Below are 23,466 nucleotides of genomic sequence, written 5' to 3'. Positions count from 1 at the left end.
CACATATTTTGTCACATAGCACTGGTTTCAGCCTTGGTCATTCACAGCTCCTAATCTCCCTATAATCTCTCTATGCACTGTCATTATCTCCTCTTTATTGCTACCTTTGCTTCTGGAGCCATGACTCACCTTCTCTCAGCCTAATATAAATACCTTCCTTATTTCTCCTTTTTTTTTAGCTTTGACAAAGGGTCAGTTAGACTCGAAATGTCAGCTCTTTTCTCTCCTTACAGATGCTGCCAGACTTGCTGAGATTTTCCAGCATTTTCTCTTTTTTGCCCTCACTCTCAGCCTTCTCTGTTCTAAGGAAACCAAGCCCATGTAGTTTCTCCCCATAGCGTATTCTTCCCCCCCCGTGAGATTTTCCAGCATTTTCTCTTTTTTGCCCTCACTCTCAGCCTTCTCTGTTCTAAGGAAACCAAGCCCATGTAGTCTCCCTTCATAGCTTAATCATTCCAGCCCAGGCAACATCCTGGTGAATCTCCTCTGTACCCTCTCTAGTACAATTGCAACCTTCCCATAATTGGTGACCAGAACTACACACAATATTCCAACAGTGGCCTAAGTAGTGAAATATGAAGCTCCATTATAACCTCCTTGCTCTTGTATTCAATGCTTTGACTAATAAAGGCATATAAAAAGCAATATGCCTTTTTAATCACTTAATCTACCTTTCCCACTGCCTTTAATGATCTACAGATATGTATGGTAATACTGTAAACTTCAGAACTTTAATAAGTGTACACGGATTGAAAGAATTAGCAACAACAATGCTTAGAATAACTGTAAAGGGACAAGAACAAACTATTATACAGGAACTGAAAGTAATTAGCCATCCCTGGGAGAAGGAGGAGTCAAAGCTACATGAATAAAACTGTTTTAACAATTGCTTGATAATTGGCTGCCATATGCCACAAGGAAAAATGATTGCCCTGCAGAAGAATGTAAAGAGTTAACGGCAGGAAACAAACAGACAAGCCAATGCCAAATGTAACAAGGAACAAAGAAACTGCTTCTGATCAGAAGGCAAGCTGCAGACTTGCAACATTGTGAATGAAAAAATCCAAAGGATCATCAATAACATCATACTACAAACTTGAAGGATGGAACATTGTATAAGAATTCAATTTCAGGGTTCCTCAGGGACAGAACTCTGGAGAACAACACTGACAAGGATCAAACCCTGGACACATCCAGAGAAAACATTGTTGGTTGGAATCATAGGTAAATTCCACCATTAAACACGTAATAGCCAAATTGAATTGTGAGGCTTAACTTGCTTCCTTGAAGGGACTTAGGGTTGATTGTCTGTGTCAAGTATGCAATTCTCTTTGTGTCATTGTAGGTTTCCTCAGGGTGTTCCAGTTTCCGCCCACAGGTGTGCAGGTTAGGTGGATTGGACCATAGTGTCGAGGGATGTGCAGGTTAGATGAGTTAGCTATGGTACATATGGGGTTATGGGGATAGGGTGGGATGCAGAGTCTGGCCGGGATGCTCTTCAGAGGATTGGTGCAGACTTGATGGGATGTCTGCCTCTTTCTGTGCTGTATGAATTCTGCTCTATGATTTTATTTGGTTGCTACATGCAATAAAGTTAAAATAATTTTTTCAGTATTTGATTGTCTGAGAGATTTCTTAATCAGTAGCTGAATTCTGGTAGCTGAATGAAAGGTAGCTTATGGTAATTTACTCACAACAGTATACCAAGGTCCCTCTGATCATCTGTACTTTTTAGGCTCCTACCATTCAATGTGTATTCCAGTTTGCCATGTCAGACTTTATCAAAAGTCTTACACATCCAATGGGATCTCTTCAGGGATAGAAATGACCAGTATAGGAGGGATGGATTCCACCTGAATTTGGAAGGGAACCTCGTGGGAAATTTGTTAGTGTTTGGGGGGCTTTAAACTAGTGAGCGGGGTGGGGGGTGGTGAGGGAGACACCAAAGCAAAGCTGAGAAAAAAAGAGAAAAGGCTGATGCTGGTGCAGTAGATAAGAGAGCAAATCAAGTAGTCAAGACAAACAAGAACTTGGCAGAGAATGAGGTAAGCATAGAACCACATTTACTTCAATGAAAGAGGCTTGACAGGTAAGGCAGATGAACTTAGGGCATGGTTGGGAATATGAGACTGGCATTCAACACAGTGAATCACCTGCATCTGCTTGGGTCTCTGCAAGCTTTTGGATTTGTAACACACTTTGTCATCTGACTTCTGCACACTGCTGCAGTGTGTCTAGTGAACGTTACTGGGTCCCTGACGGCGCCTACACTTTGGATGGGGAGTGTGTCAGGGTTGCTCCCTGTTCAGCCAGCTTTATTGTCTCTGGCATGTAGCCTGTGCCACTTGGGTAAGTGGCTGTCGAGTTGGCTCCGTACAGAGGAGGCCTTTCATGGTTGATGGGTTCCAGAGGAGACACAATGTATCATCACCGAGATAACCATATTCTGATGTTAATTTTATTGTTGATTTCATTTGATTTTGTTTTTGTTTTGTTGCCCCAGGAAGAGGGCTGTATTATCTTTCCTTTGTATCAATTTTGGACTCCTTGAAAGAATCAAGGATCCTTTTATTTTAACCCGTGTTCCCTATCCCAGAAGTGCTTAATGAGGTCCATGTAAGGGAACTTTACTTTCATTTGTAATGGGTAGAAGAACCTTTCCCTCTGACCTTTTTAAGAGAGTTTACTTTTCTGTTTTAAAAGAGTAGAATGAGCTTTACTCTGAACTGAACTGAGTGTCTGATGGGGACAGTGTCAGAGGAGGTTTGAATTTTCTGGTGGTATCTTTTGTTTAAAAGATTAGAAGGTTGTATTTCAGACTGGAGGCCTAAGACCAGCGGTGTGCTGCAATGACTGGTGTTGAGTCCACTGTTTTTTGTCATTTATATAAATGATTTGGATGTGATATAGGAGACATGATTAGTAAGTTCGCAAATGACACCAAAATAGATGGTGAGGCAAACAGTGAAGGTGATTATCTCAAAGTACAACTGGACCTTGATCAGATGGGCCAATGGGCCAAGAAATGGCATAAGGAGTCTAATTTAGATTGATGTGAGGTTGCATTTTGGTAAGGCCAACCCAGGCAGGATTTATATAGTTAATGGTAGGGCCCTGTGTACTGAGCCAAACAAAGTGATCTAGGTGTGCTGGTCAAAGTTTGTTGAAAGAGGAGTCACAGGTTGACAGAGTGGTGAAGTCAGTATTTAGAACGTTTGTCTTAATTAGTCAGAACATTGAGTATAGCAGTTGGGATGTCATGGTGTGGCTGTGCAGGACGTTGGTGAGGCCACTTTGAGGGTGCTGAAAAGATTTACAAGGATGTTTCCGGGACTGGTGGTCCCGGAGTTATGAGGAGAAGCTGAGAGATGACCTTCATAGAGATTTTAAAAATCATCAGCGCTGGATAGGGTGAATGGCCAAGGTCTCCTTCCTAGGATGGGGGGAGTTCAAAACTAGAGGGCAAAGGTTTAAGGTAAGAGGAGAAAGATTTATAAAGGACATGAGGGGTTACATTTTCACACAGAAGATGACATGTGTATAAAACAAGCTGCCAGAGGGGAGATGGGTACTATTACAATGTTTAACGGATCTGGATGGGTACATGACGGTTATGGGCCAAATGCTGCCAAATGAGACTAGTTCAGACTGGGAAGTCTGGTACAATGTGTTTACGCCAACCAAAGAGTCTGTTTGCTGTTGTATGACTCTAAGTCCATGTAGATTACAACAACTGTATTACCTTTATTCACACACCTAAGTCACCTCCTTGAAAAGTTTAATCAAATTTGAGAGACATGATCTCCCTCTTCCAAAGCCATGTCAAGTATCCTTGATTAATCCTTGCTTCTCCAAGTGGAGATTAATTTTGTCCCTTAGAATATTTTCTAATAGTTTACTTATCACTGATGTTGTAAATGTTTTTCTAATAATACTAGTTCAACATTACTCCATTTGCTATTCCATATCAGCTTATCAAGCAACAGCCTCTTACAGATACACTAAAAAAAATTATCAGTCATGGGGAATGTCTAAGAATGCCACTTTGGCAAAATTGTCATATAGGTAAATATGATTTAGCAAAGGAAAGCCAAATCATGTACAGACAAATCATATTGAACTAAATTGCTTGAGTTTGTTTTAAGGCAACAGAAAGGATTGTTGTGGGTAATACTGTTGATATGACATCCCTAGCCTTCCAAGAGGATTTGATTAAAAGCCTAGAGAACAGACTTGAGTAAAGTTACAGCACATGGATTTTATAAGGAACAATCAACATGGATACAGAATTGGCTGAGCCCCTGCAGGGGCTTTTGCCCGAAACGTCGATTCTCCTGTTCCTTGGATGCTGCCTAACCTGTTGTGCTTTTCCAGCACCACTCTCCTGAGAGGAGGATAGTGTTGAACTTCAAAAGGGACAGATGATGGAAAGTATGGACAGGTGGCCAAGGTAATTAAGAAGGCATATGGCCTGCTTGCCTTCATCAGCCAAAGCATGTCGTACAAGAGTTGGCAAACAATGTTTCAGCTACATAAAACCGTTGTTAGGCCACATTTGGAGTATAGTGTGCAGTTTTAGTTGTCCCACCACCAGAAGGACTCAAAGCTTTGGAGAGAGTACAGAGAAGGTTCACCAGGATGTTGCCTGGTCTCAACAGCATTGGTTATGAGGAAAGATTAATATGACTCGGATTGTTTTCACTGGAAAGACGGGCAGCTAAGAAGAAATTTATAGAGATCTTCAAAATTATGAGAGGCATGGATAGGGTAGATAGTCAGAAGTTTTTTCCCAGGGTTGAAGTTTAAATTACAAGGGGAAACAGGTTCAAGGTGAGAGGGGGAAAGTGTAAGATAGGTGTTCGAGGAAAGTTTTTCACGCAGAGTGGTTGGAGCCTGGAATGCACTGCCAGAAGAGATGGTAGAAGTTGGTGACATTTAAAAGGCATCAGGATGGTTACATGAATAGGGAGGGATATGGACCGCATAAGGGCAGTAGATTTGTTGATTAGTTAGGGCATGATGATCTGCACAGGTTTGGAGGGCCAAAGAGCCCATTCCTGTGCTGTTCTTCTCTTTGTATCTTGTTCTAGATGACAAATAAAATTAGATGCAGAAAAGTGTGAAATGATTCATTTTGGTAGAAAAAACAAGCGGCTGCAGTCAGATGTAGTAATTCCGGTCCAGAGACGAACATTGGAGATTTTAAGGAAGATGCAGAGACAAAAGATGCAGGGCGGCATGACGGCACAGTGGTTAGCACTGCTGCCTCACAGCGCCAGAGACCCGGGTTCAATTCCCGACTCAGGCGACTGACTGTGTGGAGTTTGCACATTCTCCCCGTGTCTGCCCGGGTTTCCTCCGGGTGCTCCGGTTTCCTCCCACAGTCCAAAGATGTGCAGGTCAGGTGAATTGGCCATGCTAAATTGCCCGTAGTGTTAGGTTAAAGGGGTAAATGTAGGGGTATGGGTGGGTTGCGCTTCGGCGTGGGTCGGTGTGGACTTGTTGGGTCGAAGGGCCTGTTTCCACCCTGTAAGTAATCTAATCTAATCTAAAAATAAAACAAAGGGCATAATTCCAAATGGGGTGTGGGTTTTGAGCAGCCTGAGTACATTAAAACAAAAATCATTGAAGTGTTCTGAGTGTTTAATAAAGCAGGTAGGTTTTCCTAGGTTCCAACAGAGGAGTATGGAATATAAAAGCAATAATATCCTGGTAAACCTGTGTAAAACACTGGTTGAGCTTCAACTGGAGTATTGTGTCCAGTTGGGATTGTTTTCCTTGAAATGAATGTTGAAAGGAGATCTGACAGACGTGCTCAAAATCGTGAGGGACTGGACAGAATACAGCAAAATTGATATGATGATGAAATTGTTGAGATCCATGTAGCAATTTAAGACAATTTGAAAAGAAGCAACAGTGACATGAAGAAAAACTTGGCAAGTTGTGAGAATCTAGAGTGCACTGCTTGAGAATGTGGTGGAAGCAGATTCAATTGACAAATTCAAGAGGGAATGCGATTATTTTCTGAAAAAGGAAGGTGTGCAGGGTTATGAAGGAGTACACAGGGGAGTGGAACTAGATAAATTTTTCTGTCCAAGAATTAACACAGACATGACAGGTCAAATGGCCTGGTTCTGTGTGGTAACTATTGTATGATTCTAAATGCTCACTGCATTTGAAAAGAAACAGCATTTGCAGCTTAAGTGCCTTAATCTACAAGGCTAAAGACCAAGAGCTGCTAAGTGGAATTAGGCTGGGTGATTGGTTGGCAGACAACGGATTAAATTTTCTCAATCATGCTGTATATTTCTCTGATTATGAGATCCGTGATTATACACATTGTTGAAGTATGACACTAGCTGTGAAAATGATTGAAGAAAGTAAGGACTGCAGGTGCTGGAGATCAGAGTCAAAGAGTGTGGTGCTGGAAAAGTGCAGCCGGTCAGGCAGCATCCGAGGAGCAGGAGAGTTGACGTTTCGGGGATATACCCTTACTCCATTCCCTTTTAACTCTGAGTCTTTAGGTAATCTGCCATATTTAAGGAGGTTGTCATTCATTCAAGGTTATCAAGCCATTTACCAAAAGTGAGTGGAATCTAAATTAATGTGTGACAAAAACAGAAAGTACTGGCGGAACTGAGCAGGTCCAACAGCATCTGTACAGAGAGAAAGTGAGTTTAATGTTTCACGTCCAGTGACTCTTCATCAGAACTGAAAGCATCTGGAAAAGTATGGCCCAGTTTTTTTAAATGACTGAGAGTACTTGGGAAAGGAGGGAATAAAACAAATGAGATCATGTAAAAGAGAGAGAGAGAGAGAAGCAAACAAAGGGGTTGCTGCTGATAAGCCCTGAGGGAGCTAAATGCTGAGTAAGATGGTAATGAGAAATCTCCACATGAAATAGGGGTGGATATGAGCATGGAGAAGGGTGTTCATGGTCTGAAATTGGACCTTACAGGACTCTATCATTGAGCTTTACAATTCTCGTCAGCACTCTATTGATTAATTAAATTATTTACAGTATGGAAACAGGCCCTTCGGCCCAACAAGTCCACACCAACCCTTCGAAGAGCAACCCACCCAGACCCATTCCCCTACATTTACCCCTTCACCTAATACTACTGGCAATTTAGCATGGCCAATTCACCTAACCTGCACATTTTTGAACTGTAGGAAGAAACCGGAGCACCCGGAGGAAACCCACGCAGACACAGGGAGAATGTGCAAACTCCACACAGACGGTTGCCTAAGGTGGGAATTGAACCCGGGTCTCTGGCGCTGTGAGGCAGGAGTGCTAACCACTGTGCCACCATGTCGCCCGTGAAATTCCACCATCTGCAGTGACAGGATTCGAACCCAAGTCCCCAGAATATCTGGAACAGTAGCTCAGCCACTAAGCCACTACCTCCTGTACAAGGACAGATTGCACTGAATTGGAAGGGGACTAATATACTGGCAGGGATTTGTTAGAACTGCTCAGGAGGATTTAAACTAGTAAGGTGGGGGTTGGGACCCAGGGAGATAGTGATGAAAGAGATCAGTCTGAGACTGGTACAGTTGGGAAAAGCAAGTCAAACACTCGGGGTGGGCAGGAACAAAACAGAGAATGAGGTAGGACTGATAAATTAAACTGCATTTATTTCAATGCAAGAGGCCTAACAGGGAAGGCAGATGGACTGGGATATCATAGCAATCACAGTGACACAGCTCAGGGATGGACAGGACTGGAAGCTTAATGTTCCAGGATACAAGAGAGGAGGGGGAAGTGACATTTTTGATTAGGGATAACATCATGGCTGTACTTAGGAAGGATATTTCTGGGAATATATCCAGAGAAGTTATTTCGGTGGAAATGAGAAATAAGAAAGGAATGATCACCTTATTGAGATTGTTTATAGACCCTCCTAATAGTCAGCGGTAAATTGGGAAACAAATTTGTAAGAGATCACAGTTATCTCTAAGAGGAATACAGTGATAATTGTAGTGGATTTTAACTTTCCAAATATAGACTGGGACTGCCATAGTATTAAGGATTCAGATGGAGAAGAATTTGTTAAGTGTGTACAAGAAAACGTTTTGATTCAGTATGTGGGTGTTCTAAAAGAGAGTGAAAAACTTGACTTACTCTTGGGAAATAAGGCAGGGCAAGTGCCTGAGGTGTCAGTGGGGGAGCACTTTGGGGCCAGTGAGCATAATTCTATTAATTTTAAAATAGTGATGGAAAAGGATAGACTGGATCTAAAAGTTAAAGTTCTACATTTGAGGAAGACAAACTTTGACAGTATTAGGCAAGAACCTTCAAAAGTGGATAGGGTGTGGATGTTCGCAGGTAAAGGGATGGCTGGAAAATGCGAAGCCTTCAAAAATGAGCTAACGAAAATCCAAAGACAGTATGTTCCTGTTGGGGTGAAGGGTGAGGCTGGGAGGTGTAGGAAGTGCTGGATGATTAAAGAAATTGAGGTAATGGTTAAAAAAAGGAAACATATGTCAGATATAGACAGCAGAGATCCAGTGATGCCTTAGAATATAACGGCAGTGGGAGTTTGCTTAAGGGTGAAATCATGAAGGCAAAAAATGGACATGAGGTAGCTTTGGCAAATACGGCTAAGGAGAATCTAAAGGAATTTTATAAATATATTAATCACAAAAGGGTAACTAGGGAGCGAATAGAGCCCCTCAAAGATCAGCAAGGCCACCTATGTGTGGAACCGCTGGAGACTGGGGAGATACTAAATGAATATTTTGCGTCAGTGCTTTCTGTGGAGAAGGACATGGAAGATATAGAATGTGGGAAAATAGATGGTAACGTTTTGAAAAAATCCATATTACAGAGGAGGTGATGCTGGATGTCTTAAAATGCACCAAGATGGATAAATCCCCAGGACCTGATAAGGTGTACCCTAGAACACTGTGGGAAGCTAGGGAAGTGATTGCTGGGCACTTTGCTGAGATATTTGTATCATCGATAGTCACAGGTGAGGTGCCAGAAGACTGGAGGTTGGCTAACATGGTGCCACTGTTTAAGAAAGGTGGTAAGGAAAAGCCAGGGAACTATAGACCAGTGGTGGGCAACTTGTTGGAGGGAATCCTAAGGGATAGGATTTGCATATTTTTGGAAAGGCAAGGACCAGTTAGGGATAGTCAACATGGCTTTGTGCATGGGAAATCATGTCTCACTAACTTGATTGAGTTTTTGAAGAAGTAACAAAGAAGATTGATGAGGGCAAAGCTTTTTTTAAAGAGAGCCTGTAAAGGCAGAGGGGTCTAGAACGTGCCTAGTTTAACAATGGCAGAGAAGTGGCTAGTTCTCTCATTTCACACCTTTTCCAGTTGGGTTTAGCTGTGGCAGTCACAAGATGCTGGATCCAGAAAAGGTTGGAACCTTCAGCAGATCATTCTTGACTGACTCTCTGTTCTTTGAAATCTCTTTAGATGTTGTTCCTCTCAGAGTCTGCATTTCAATTTACCTTTTTGCCAAGGGGTGTGTTTATGGGATCTTACTGGATTGGAACAGTTCCTGAGTTAAGTTGCTGTATCAGGTCAGTTAAGTTTTCCAATAATTAAGTTATTCTAAATTCCATTTTCTTTTGTTCGTGTTTCAACTGTAGTGTTAAATAAATTCTGTTTTGCTTAAAGCCAAGTGGTTTGAGCAGCTGGATCACACCCAGAATATCCACTTCACATCTGCCTTTAAATTAAGAAAAAGTTAGGGTCTAGGCTACCTTCTTAAAATATTTTGAGGGGGTCTGGCTTGGTCCATAATAGGTAATGGTCAACTCAGAGATATGCAGGGTCATGAGTTCGCAAACCATGTTCAAAGTCTACTGCTGTTGACGGCCCACAGTTTCACATGGACGTCCAGTCTTGAGTTATTAAATCTCCTTGAAATCTGTCACATTCAGTGTAGTGGTGATGCCATACAATATGATGGGGAATATTCTCAATTTAAAGACAGGAAGGAAATCTGGCCATTCAGCTGTATCGAACCGCTCAGAAGTCTCAACAAATAAGGAATGGTACCATCTGGCATCAATTTATCTGCCCTGATGGACATCCAAAGTTCTCCTTACTGCCTGCATGTTGAGCTACTTCAAAATTAGCAGAGCTGACTAAAGGATAGTCAGGCAACAATCTGACTTAGTCATATTTTCTGAATCATCCCTGACAGACAATGTCCCTGACACTACCACCACCATCCCTGGATATGTCCCGTCCCACCAGCTGAGGTGGTGACACAATGGTTTATAGTTGCAAGGGAGTTGCCCTGGGAATCTCCATTCTCCCTCAGCAGATGAATCAGTACTCCTCCACGTTGAACAACTGGGAGGAAGTACTGAGGGTGACAAAAGAACAGAATATATCCTGGGTGGGAGACTAAATGACAGAATCCGTACAATGCAGAAATAAACCATTTGGCCTGTCGAGTCTGCACTGACCCTCACAACATTTTACCCTATCTCATCTCTGTAATTCTGCATGAGGTTTTTCCCATGGTTAACCTAACCTGCACACTACAGGTGTAATCTTATTTCATGTTACACAACCTTGAACTGTGGAAGGAAACCAGAGAACCTGCAGGAAACCCATACAAACACAGAGAATGCATGAGCTCAGCACAGACAGTCGCCAAAGGCTGGAATCAAACCAGGTTCCTGGTGCTATTAAAGCAACAGTGTTAACCACTGTACCGCCCCTAAATATCATTCAGTAATATCACTACTGACCAAACTGATCAAATCTTAAAGAAAATAAATGCTAAACGTGGTATGCATGAGATGCTGAGTGCAAAGACTGTATCTTTTTATTTTTCTGCACTTTTAATTTTACAATGAAATGGGAAAAGGAATATTTTAAAATCAAAGAAATGGAACAGGGATTGCTGTACTTTTTAAAAGCAGGTTACCAGCACTATTGTAAGTGGTGTTTGCATTACTGCTTGTTAAAGTGTAGTTTCAGATGAACCAGCAGTGAGAACGTGTACAATGTGATATTCAGCTAGCAACAAGGAACTGACTGGTCTGTGGAATGTTGACCAGCTATCAATGACAAAGGCTTTCTGTCTGCCAGCAACTGTAATTGGCTCCCAGGTTGCTGAATAGCTTGTGGGTATGAACAAGGTAACCAGAAGCCTTCAGATGACCAGAAAAGGGAATTGGTATATTTTTCTCTCTCTTCTCTTTTTCTGCAGTAAAAAATACTTAAAGACCAAAGGGAATCCATTTATTTTCCATCACTAAACTGTGGCTTTTAGCATGTGACATAAGTTTGTGACTTTATAAGTTGTAAACCTGTTGTTCTTAATCTATAGCAAATAAAAGAAAGTACCTGGTGAAGAGAAATTGTGGAGCAGCAAATCCTTCAGAACAGAAGGACTTGAAGAGGAGTCTGGCTTAAATGTTGGGCTTTTGCCCAAAATGTCGATTTTCCTGATCCTCAGATGCAGCCTGACCTTCTGTGCTTTTCCAGAACCACTCTAACCTTGACTCTGATCTCCAGCATCTGCAGTCCTCACTTTTGCCTGGTTCTCTCACCACAAATGTTGTTGTACCCGCTGAGTTCCTCCAACATTTTCTGTTATTATTTAACACCTATGCCAAACACCAAAAGCAGCAATTGATACATGGAGCTTAGGGATCCCACAACCAATGGATCAGATCTAAACTCTGTGGTCCTGTCACATCCAATCATGAATAGTGGTGGACAATTAAATAACTCATTGCAAGTGAGGCACTGTAAATATCCCCATCCACAAGGATGGCCATTAAGTAAGGAAATCAAGGAATATAGGAATAAAGCAGGAAAGTAGAATTGCAGATAAACAGGTCAACATCTATCTTATTAAATGGCAGAGTAGCTTTGATGTGCTGAATGTCTACTTCTACTCCTACATCTTACAATGGGTGAACCCAGCACAGTGGTACAAAAGATAAAGTTGAAACATTTGAAATAATCTTCATGATGTGGAAGTGCCAGTGTTGGACTATGGTGGACAATGTCACAAGTCACATGACACTAGGTTATAATCTAACAGATTTATTTGAAATCACAAGACTTCAGAGGAAGGAGTGGCACTTAGAAAGTTTGTGATTTCAAATAAACCTGTTGATCTATAACCTGATATTGTGTAACTTCTGACTTTGTCAACAATCTTCAGACAGAAGTTCCAAGTGGATGATCCGTCATGGCCTCTTCCTGAGATCCCCAGTCTTCCAAATAGTAGTCTTCAACCAATTTGATTCACTCTCCGTGATTTCAAGAAATAGTTGGAGGCATGGGATAATGCAAAGACTATGGGCAAAGACTTGTGCTCCAGAACTTGCTGCTCCCTTAGCCAACTGTACTGAAAAGGCGGGACAAATTAAACCTGGCCAATATCAACCCATCAGTGTACTCATGATCATCAATCAAGTGATAGAAAGGGTCATCAGCAGTGCCATAAAGCAGAATTACTTAGCAATACCCTGCTCACTGATGCTCAGTTTGGGTTTTGCAAGGGCCACTCGACTGCTGACTTCATTAAAGTCTTGATTCCCGCATGGACAAAAGAGAATTCTAGAGCTGATGTGAGAATGACTGCCCTTGACATCAAAGCTGCGTTTGACCAAACGTAGAATCATGGAGTCCTAGCAAAACTCAAGACAGTGGAAATCAGAAGGAAAATACTTCATTGATTGGAGTCATAACTGGCACAAAGGAAGATGTCTGTAGTTATTGGAGGTCAATCATCTCAGCTTCAGTACTCCAAACAGTAGTGTGGATCATAATAGAAGGAATAATGAGACCTTGTTAAAAAAGTACAGTGATAATTGAATGAAGTTTTAATCTATATATTGATTGGCAAACTCAGAAGGCCAAGGGAACCCTAGATAAGGAATTCATAAATTGTTTTCAGCATAGTTCCTTGGAACAGCATGTCAGAGCATGGTAAACTGGACTTGGGATTGCGCAATGACTTAGAACAAATTAATGGTCTCGTAGTGAAGATCCCCGAGGTCACAGCAACTATCATATGGCTGAATTTTACAGTCAATTTGAGAGAGAATCGAGTGCAGTCAAGACTTTTTTTTAATTTTTAAAGAAAGAAATTAACAAAGTAAACATTGGCCCCATAGAAAGTCAGACTGTATAATTAATCTTAGAAAATCAGGAAATGGCAAAAGAATTGAACAGGTCTTTCAGTTCAGTCTTCACTGTAGATGATACAAGTAACATCACAGACGTAGCGATAAATTTGGAAATACAAGGAAGGAACATAGAAAAACCACAATTAATGGAGAAGTTATACTGAGTAGGGCTGACAAGTGTCCGTATACTGATGGACTTCATCCAAGAGTCTTAAAAGCCATGGCTTGTGTGACAATTGGTGGTCTTAATTTTCCAAAGCTCCAGAGATTTGGGGATGTTCTTATTCCTTTGAAAAATAATGAATGCAGCTTATTTATTCAAAAAGACAGAAAGCAGGAAGCTCTAGGCCAGTTTGATTAACATCTGGCAGACGGAAAATGTTAGAAATCATTAGTAAAGAATTTACAGCAGGTATTTGGGTATTTTGAAGATACTCAGGCAGAATTAACATGATTTTGGAAATGGTTCTCCTCAGTTCTTTGAGGAGGTACCACATGTTCTGGCGAAAATGGAACCAGTGTACGTACTTTACTGATTTTTTCAGAGGACATTTGATAAGGTCCACATGAGAGATTACTGCCAGAAATTAAAAGCTCATTGTGTAATGGGAAGTATATTGGTGGCATGTCTAAATGATTTTCTTCAGGTTGGTAAAATGTAGTAACTGCTGTGCCACAGGGATCAGTGCTAGGGCCACAACTGCTGATGATTTATAAAAATGGCTAACATGATAAGACAGAAGACTTGATTGTCAAAAAAAAGGTAGGAAAGTAAATTGTGAAGAGGACACAACACAGTTACGGAAGATCATTTAAGTGAATGAACAAAGATTCAGCAAATAGGTTATAATGTAGGAATGTGTGAAATTGTCCATTTTCTCAGGAAGAATAAAAAGCAAATTATCTAAATGGTGAGAGATTGAGGTGATGCAAATGAATCTGGGTATACTAGTGAATTATAAAATTATTCAGGTACAACAAATAATTGGATTAGCTAATAGAATTTTATAATTTAAGGGGAATTGAATACAAAAGTCAAACAAAATAAGAAAGAAAAGAAACTACAGGTGTGAATTCTAGCTGGCAAAATTTCTGTAGGACTAATAGTAAGTAATACCTAAAATTGTACAATAAACTTCAAACAGACTGGACTGTGATCTCTTGTGACTTCAAAGGTACCAGGAAACTGACAAAATTCTACTCAACCACAAGCTGTCCCTGAGAATTATGTCCCACACTGACGATATAATTGTGTTTTTCCTTTTGATTAATACACACGGGCAGGAGTTAAAAAGCCAGTTTCAACTCTCCTGAATCCTGTTATGAATATCAGCACTGATTTGAATGTTAGTAAGCTGTGAAGATTACAGTGAAATAATGATCCTCTAGTTACCCTTGTGCTTCAGGTAAAGAGTTTCCCTCACTGGCTAGCAGCCAAACCAATTCAGAAACTGATTTTTAAAATCTTTTTGATCTTACCTCATATTTCAAATCTATGTGAATGTATGTTACTTTACTAAGTCTTCACACATTTAGTAATTTATAAACTCATTTTGCTAACTCAAAGAAGCCTGGATAAATTAGCTCCTTTTAAAACATAAATTAAGTTCAGTCTAAGAGAAAAGTACTCACAAAGGAAGGGATCATTTTGCTGGGTTTCAACTCTGAGGCAAATTAACTACCCACAGAATACCACAAACATTAAACTTTGGAGTAGAGATGTCCTTTTTTTTTGTTTACTTTCTTTTCCAAATTTTCAATGTAATTATAGCATGTGTTGTATAATTCCAGAATGTCAGTGTGACAATGTGTAAGCAACATACTTCATGTTGCATTCCAGTACTTGACGCACATTGGAGATCTGACATTCTGACATGCTAAGGATGTGTAGGTTAGGTAGTTTATTCGCATTATTTCCTGGACGTATACACAAGATTTTAATGCGGTATACCTCTGCACCCTCAAAACCCTATTCACCATTAGTATTTCCAGTTTTTCATCCTTTGGAAGATATCCTCTGTTCAATCTTGTTTTAAGTCCAAAGTGAATGATTACCCATCTGTGTATACTGAAATCCACTGGTCATAGTTTTGCTTTTCACTTAATCTCTATAATTCTATGCTTTACCTATGCTGCTAACATTGCCATTATCTTTCTGTCATTAGACAACTTGGATTCACGGCTTTCTACCCAAACAGCTGAGCTGTCTTTATTTGTTGCAAATAATTGAAGCCCAAAACAAATCCTCACACGACATCATTTATTTTAAATTTATAACCAGAAGTGCACTTACACACAACTGACTCTACTTTCAAGGAACTGTGTGCAATTATATGTAAACGCTATCTGGATAGGTAAATGAATAGAAAGGATTTAGAGGGATATGGGCCAAGATCTGACAAATGGGACTAGATTCATTAATGACAACTGGTCAGCTTGGATGAGTTGGACTGAAGCCTCTGTTTCCGTGCGACTCTAAGTCTGTGCAAGCTCCCTAGATAAACAAATCACTGAGTGTCATTCTACCACCTTCTTCCCAGTAGCCCTGCACATTGTCTCTTTTCAAATAACTGACACCTTTTTGCAATTTCCACCCTCACTCTCTAGAAGGGCATATCAGATGCCAACCACTTCAAGGAAAAGTTCTCATTTGCTTCTCTTGCCAACTTATTTCACTACATGTCCTCTTGTTCTCAACTCTTTATGACCAGAAAGTTTCTCCCTATTCACTATGTCCAGACAAACTGATGATTTTGAATGGTATTTTGCAATTTCCTCTCAGTTTCTCAAGAAAAAGTCCTAACATCATCGAGTTAACAACACAATTCATCCCAAAAATCCGTGACATAAATTTCTTCTATACTCTGTGCCTTCCCACATTTCCTAAAATGGGCTTCCCAGAATTGAACCAGCTAGTGTCTTATCACAGTTGAACGTAGCACCATAATTCTCCATATGACGAATGAATTATTATATTTTTACATGTAATAGTTAACTCTATTCAGCAGTAAAGCCGAGAGAAATTGCAATCTGTACTTGTTGTTCAACTCAATGGACTAGAATAGTGGCCGCAACCAGGCGATAGACTGCCATGAGTGTGCCACGTCCTACTCTTCATGGAATACGAGCGGGATGACAATCTCCAGTCCTAGCCAACCGCAATCTCACTGACGGGTCGGAATCAGCCGAATAAAGATGGACATTTCGTGTCCTTGTTTTGTAACAACAAGGCTCGACATGTTACAATGTGTACAACGGCACGAGCTGCCCGCTGCTGAGGAACTCAGGCTCCTCTCACCACCACCATCCAGATACAATCCTCACTTACCAGATCAGTTCTGCTCGCTGCCATCTTTAGGGTCCTCCCTCTAACTGGGTCATTCTCTCCCGATGCATTTGTTGTGCTAAATGCCACGAAACACAATGTGCAAGCGGCGACAACGTTATTGCCCTCTCCCTACCCAAAACAAAAATCTGTGTTGTATTTACCGTGTTTAATCTAACGCTGCAACAATATTCTGGCTGCTGCTATAGCCACCTATAACTTCAGGGCACTGTGCATGAACAGTCTCAGCCCGTCTCCGGTAATTTACTGACAGACTATCACAAAAACTCTCTCCAGATTGTAGCCGTGTGCAGGCAGGGAGCGCTATCCTGTAAAAGAATTCAACGTTTGATGAGAAGCTGAAGAGTTAGTAGTATGTGTTCGCCCTGAAGAACAGAGGCTATCTAAAAATCAGCAACAGTTTCCCTGAGGTTCAAGAGGGCTACCAGCACCTTCTCCAAGACGACTAGGGATGGGCAATACTGCCAAATGATGCTCATGTACCACGAGACATTAAAAGAAAGGTACTTACACAATCACTGGTGCCCGGTGTTTATAAATATGCATTACATTATTAATCAAAACATTTGAGATCTGGACTACGAAGAATAGATACAAATCTTGTAAAAATAGTGTGCAAGCGTGTGGGGGGAAAAGTAGGGATTGGCACAAGCCAGTAATATTTACTTAATGAGCCAATTGCAAGGACTGACCTCCTAAATGACCTCCTTCTGCTCCATTACACCTTTCTGTGTTTCTGTGAAAGGGCAACAGTACGTTCAAGCAGTGCACTCTAGTTGTTGGCCGACCTATAAGAGGAAACGTCCTCTCCACATCAACCTTGTCAAGACCATTTGGGATGTTGTACAGTTAAATCAAGTCAACCCTCATTCTTCTAAGTTACAGTGGAAACAAGCCCATTCCATCCAACTTCAAAATACAACCTAGTTATTCCAGGTATTCGTCTTGTAAACCACCTCTGAACCATTTGGAGCCTAAATTTCTGAGCTGAAAGTGTGTTGCTGGAAAAGCGCAGCAGGTCAGGCAGCATCCAAGGAGCAGGAGAATCGACGTTTCGGGCATGAGCCCTTCTTCAGGAAGCCTTTCTTCTGAGTCAACAATTCCAGAAAATGAGTTGGGAGAGAGGTGTGAAGATGCTATTAACACTGGAGAGTCAGCTGTGTTGGGGTTGAACACTGTGGGGAGCAAGCACTGTTGTGGATGGGGGGGGGAAATGAACATTTTCAGGGGTTGAACATTTATCAGGGCGAATGTGGTCAGGGGTCAAGAGTTTTGAGGGGTGAACGTTGTCGAGAAAGTGAACAATATCAGCGTATGAACATTGCCAGTATTGGAACATTGTCAGTGGGGTGAACGTTGTCGGAAGGAATGAATATTGGTGGGGGTTGAATATTGTCAGTGGTGAATATTGTCAAGAGATGAATATTGTTGGGATGAACATTGACGGGGGTGAACATTGTCAAGGAAGGAATATCGTCAGTGGTGAATATTGTGACAGAAGAATGGTGTCAGAGTGAATGTTGTCGAGGGTTGTAAAGTTTGTCAAAGGGTGAATAATGTTGAGGGTGATAACTATTGAGCGGTGATCACTGTTGAGTGGTGACGATCGTCTGGGGCGAATGTTGCTGGCGATGAACCGAGTCAAAAGTTGAATATTACTGTGGGGGATGAACGTTATCAAGGTGAAGATTGGTTGGTAGTGTGACCATTTTCAGGGGATGAACATTGTCAGGTGGCGAATGCCTCAGGGTGGAGTGGTGAGAATATTACTGCAGTTAGCTGATTTATTTTTTGAGATGCTGGTGTTGGACTGGGGTGTATGAAGTTAAAAATAACACACCAGGTTATAGTCTAACAGGTTATTTGGAAGCACTAGCTTTCAGAACATTGCTCCTTCTTCACCTGAGCTCTAGTTCTGAAAGCTAGTGCTTCCAAATAAACCTGTTGGATTATAACCTGGTGTTGTGTGATTTTTAACTCTGATTTATTTTGGAATTGTGCTGGATTTTTATCTCTAGTAACTGTAAGTGAATCTGTGTAAAAAAAAAAGAATGAAGTCTGGGGCAAATAGATAAGTCTCCATGATTGTGGCCATCTGACCTATGTTAGGAATCACAGAACTGTCTGACAGAGTAAAACATGCAATAATTGGTACCACAGAAGCACAAACATGCGCAGAGAAGTCTCAATATCCACAAACAATATAAGTTGGGTTGGAGAACTTTGTCCACTTCAGTAAAAACTAAATCATAAAGTGCTGGAGATACTGAGCAGGTCTGGCAGCACCTGTGGAGAGAAGGCAGAGTTAATGTTTCAAGTCCACTAACTTTTCTTTATTTTAGAAGAGATGGGCATCATAATAACTGAGGTGCAAACCATTCCCTCAGCTCTTCAACACTGTCCCTCAACTCCTCAATCATCCACCTTCACCTTGCTCCTCCGCACTGTCCCTCAACTGCTCTGCACTGTCCATCAACTCCTCTGCACTGTCCATCAGCTCTGTTGCACTGTCCCTCAACGCTTCTATGCTATGCCTTAGTGCCTGTCTGAGGTCCTTCAGGTCTCCACGCTGTCCCTCACATCCTCCGCACTGAACCTTAGTTCCTCTGCACTGTCCCTCATCTCCTTTATTATGTCTCTAAGCAATTCTCCGATATCCCTCAGTTCCTCCTCACTGTCCCTCTGCTCCTCTGCACTGCCTCTCACCTCCTCTACTCTGTCCCCCACCTCTTCAGCATTGGCCCCCAGCTCCTTAATCCCTGTGCACTTTTACTGAGCTCCTCTGCACTATCTGTCAGCTCAGTTGCACTTTCCCTCAGCTCCTCCCTGCTGGCCCTCACCTCCTCTGCACTGTCCCTCAGCTCCTCTATAATGTCTCTAAGCAATTCTCCAATATCCCTCAGCTCTTCTGCACTGTCCCTCACTCGTCTGCACTGACCCTCAGCTCCTCTGCATTGCCCCTCAGCTCTGCACTGTCCCTCAGCTCCTCTGCAGTGTTCCTCACTCTTCTGCACTGTTCCTCCCTTCTCTTTACTGTCTCTCAGCTCCTCTGCACTGCCCCTCAGCTCCTCTGCACTGTCCCTCAGCTCCTCTGTACTTTCCTCAGCTCCTCTGCACTGTCTCTCAACTACTCTGCACTGAACTTCTGTTACTCTGCACTGTCTCTCAGCTCCTTCGCACTGTTCCTCAGCTCATCCACACTGTCATAGAGTCATACAGCATAGAAACAGGCCTTTCAGCCCAACTTGTCAATGCCTACCGGTTTTCCTAAACTGAACTAGTCCCATTTTGCCTGCATGTAACCCATATCCCTCTAAACATTCCCTATCCATGGACCTGTCCAAATGTCCTTTAAATGTTATATTGTGCCCACCTCTGCTACTTCATCTGGCAGCTCATTCCATATATGCAGCACTCTGTGTGAAAATGTTGACCCACAGATCCATTTTAAATTCTTCAACTCTTCAGTAGAGTCCTTTAGCTCCCCTGTCCTATTTCTCGGCTCCAATGACTGTCCCTCAATTCTTCTGTGATAATCTTCAGTTCCTCTGCACCATCCCTGACCTTCAACTTTTCAGTGCTGTCCATCAGCTCCTTAATCCCTGCACACTCTCACTCAAGTACTCCGTGCTGTCTCGTATCTCCCCTGCAGTGTCCCTTATCTCTTCATTCCTCCATGGAAACCCTGCTCCTGTGCACAGTCTGTCAGCTCTGCTGCACTGTCATTCAAGTGTCAAAAGGTGTGGTGCTGGAAAAGCACAGCCAGATTCTGATTCCCGATGAAGGGCTTATACTCAAAACATTGACTCTCCTGCTCCTCGGATGCTACCTGACCAGCTGTGCTTTTCCAGGGCCACACTTTTTGACTCTGATCTCCAGCATCCGCAGTCCTCACTTTCCTCTGCACTGTCATTCAGCTCCTTTGCACCGTACCTTAGCTCTTCTGCACTGTCCCCCAGCTCCTTTGCATTGTCAGCTCTATTGCACTCTCACTCAGCTTGTCTGCACTGTCCTTGTGCTCTTCTGCGCTGTCCCTCAGCTTCTCGATGCTCCTCCTTGCTGACCCTCAGCTCCATACATTTGCACACTGTCACTCAGCTCCTCACACTTGTGTACTGTCCCTCAGCTCCTTTGCACTATCCCTCCCTCAGCTCCTCCAAACTGTCACTTAGCTCTTCTGCATTATCCATAAGTGTCTCACTCCTCCATGGAGTCCTTTCTTCCCCGCACTGTCTCTCAGCTCCCCCACACAGTCCCTCAGTTCCTCTGCACTGTGCCTCAGCTCTTTCCATGTTGTCCCTTACTTCCACTGCACTGTCCCTCACTTCCTCCATGCTATCCTTCAACTCCTCCTTGATGAACTTCAGCCTGTGATTGCAGTATTCTCCTCTCGCATTTTTGCAGTGGTTTTCAATGTACTGGATAGTAGCTCCACAATGGTTGATCTTCTACCCAGTCTCTGAGACGTTGCCAAGATAGCTTCCCTTGAATGGTCCAAGACATGACTGCTCATTATCTCCCTGCATCATGTACTTAATTCACATTCACAAGATACAATGTAATTGATAAAAGAAGCAATGGTGCCATAAGGAAAAATTGTTTCATGCAGCGAATGGATAGGATCTGAAATACACTAACATGGAACAATTAAGAGGGTTATGTGGAGAAATCCCTATTTGGAGAGCGGCCGCTGAAATGAGGAGTCAAATAGACTCCTTCTGCGAATCAACTTCCCACTGCTTCTGCCCAGGATCATTGCCCAGGCAGCACCAGCACAGTGTGGTCCTGAGGTTCTAGCATCAGGCTGGTGAAGTAACATATCCGAAACTTATAGATACACACATACCCCGGCCTCAGTCCCTGCTCCATAAGGCTCCATAGAGTCAAATACAATCACCTAACTATGCTAATCTAATTTTCCAGCATTTGGCCATATCCTTGGTATTGCAACTGCACATCTAAATACTTCTTAAATGTTATGAGGCTTTCTGTCTCTACCACACTTACAGGCTATGAGTACCAGAATCCCATCACACTCTGGGTGAAAACCTTTTTCATTATATCCCTCAGTATGTTGCCTGGGCTGGAGAGTTTAGTTATGAAGAGAGGTTGGATATGCTGGGATTGTTTTCCTTGAGGAAGAGGACTCTGAGGAAGGACATGAATGAGATGTTTGAAATTATAAGCAGCATATGTAGGATAGGCAGGATAGTACTTTTCCCCTTGGTGAAGGGATCAATGACCAGGAGACATACATTTAAGGTAAGGGACAGGAAGTTTAGAGGGATAAACTTCCTCACTTTCCACGATACTGCCTATTTTAATGGCATCTGCAAACTTACTAATCATGCCTTGTACATTTTCATCCAAATCACTGAGAGAGATAACAATGGGCCCAGCACTGACACACTCCAATAGTCACAGGCCTCCAGTCTGACAAGCATCATTCCACTATTATCCTCTGTTTCCTACCATCAAGCCAATTTGCCAGCTCCCCCTGGATTCCATAGCAGCCTACCATGTGGAACCGTACCAAAGGTCTTAATGAAATCCATATAGACTATGTCTACCACTCTGCCCTCATCAACCTTACTGATCACTTCATCAAATTTGTGAGGCATGACCTCCCACTCACAAAGCCATGCTGACTACTACCAATCAAACACTGTCTTTCCAAATGCATGTATATCTTATCCCTCAGAATCTTCTCAATTAACTTACCTGCTATTGATGTTAGGCTTACTAGTCTATAGTTCCTAGTATTTTCTTTGCAGCCCTTCTTGAATAATGGCACAACATTTGCTACCCTCCACTCTTCTGGGACCTCACACGTGACTAACAATGATGCAAAAATATCAGCCAGGGCCCCCGCAATTTCTTCTCTAGCCTCTTGCAATGTTTTCAGATATATCTGGTAGAGGGTTTTCCACCTTCATACATTCTGATACATCCAACACCTCTCTACTGTGATATGGACTGTCCGCAAGATATTACCAGTAACTTCCCCAAGATCTCAAGTCTTCATGTCTTTCTCCATGGTAAACGCAGAAGAGAAATCTTCGTTGAGAGCCTTGACCATCTCCTGTGGTTCTACACATAATCAAGAGTGTAGTGCTGGAAAAGCACAGCAGGTCAGGCAACATCCGAGGAGCAGGATAATTGACATTTCGGGCATAAGCCCTTCATCAAGCCCTTTCCTTAGGCCTGAAACAATGATTCTCCTGCTCCTTGGATGCTGCCTGCACTTTTCCAGCACCACACCCTCAACTCTGATCTTCAGCATCTGCAGTCCTCACTTTCTCCTAGTTCTATACATACATGTCCACTTTGATCCTTGTGGGGCCCTATTCTCTCTCTAGTCATCCTTTTTCCTTTAATATCAGTGCTATTTCCTCCATTGTCTCACTCAACAGTCTGGGATAAATTTCATCCAGCCCTGGAGACTTGCTACCAAAGCACTTAAAACTTCCTCTCTGTCTATGTTAATTTTAAAAATTATATCACAGTATTTCTCCCTGATTTCTATACCCACAACCCTATCACTAGTGAATACCGACACAAAGTATTCATTTAGAACCCTAGCTGTATGCTCTGGCTCCATGCTAATGGGCCTTACACTTTCCCTACTTATCCTAATTTGGATGAGGGCAGAGCAGTAGATGTGAGTAGTGGACAGCGAAGACGGTTACCTCAGATTACAACAGGATCTGGACCAGATGGGCCAATGGGCTGAGAAGTGGCAGATGGAGTTTAATTCAGATAAATACGAGGTGCTGCATTTTGGGAAAGCAACTCTTAGCAGGACTTATACACTTAATGGTAAGGCACTAGGGAGTGTTGCTGAACAAAGAGACCTTGGAGTGCAGGTTCATAGCTCCTTGAAAGTGGAGTCGCAGGTAGATAGGATAGTGAAGAAGGCGTTTGGTATGCTTTCCTTTATTGGTCAGAGTATTGAGTACAGGAGTTGGGAGGTCATGTTGCGGCTGTACAGGACAT

The 23,466-nt window shown here is 42.2% G+C and overlaps 1 protein-coding gene across 5 annotated transcripts in view; it reads right to left on the bottom strand.

Moving 5' to 3' along the window:
- The window catches only part of uggt2 (UDP-glucose glycoprotein glucosyltransferase 2), a 386,557-nt gene that overhangs the window by 361,217 nt on the left and 1,874 nt on the right, over nt 1–23,466 (bottom strand). For 4 of the 5 annotated variants that reach the window (XM_043691457.1, XM_043691458.1, XM_043691456.1 and 1 more), the window contains exon 1: nt 16,453–16,934. The exons of the other annotated variant lie outside the window; for it this stretch is intronic. In XM_043691457.1, coding sequence (XP_043547392.1) covers nt 16,453–16,476 — 24 coding nt within the window. In that variant the 5' untranslated portion in view covers nt 16,477–16,934. Of the gene's footprint in view, nt 1–16,452; nt 16,935–23,466 lie in introns of those variants that run through there. 5 annotated transcript variants of the gene reach the window in all.

This window comes from Chiloscyllium plagiosum, chromosome 6 (genome assembly GCF_004010195.1).
Source record: "Chiloscyllium plagiosum isolate BGI_BamShark_2017 chromosome 6, ASM401019v2, whole genome shotgun sequence".
Lineage (NCBI taxonomy): Eukaryota > Metazoa > Chordata > Chondrichthyes > Orectolobiformes > Hemiscylliidae > Chiloscyllium > Chiloscyllium plagiosum.
The sequence above is the reverse complement of the archived record's forward strand: the minus strand, read 5'-3'. Positions and strand labels throughout refer to the sequence as shown.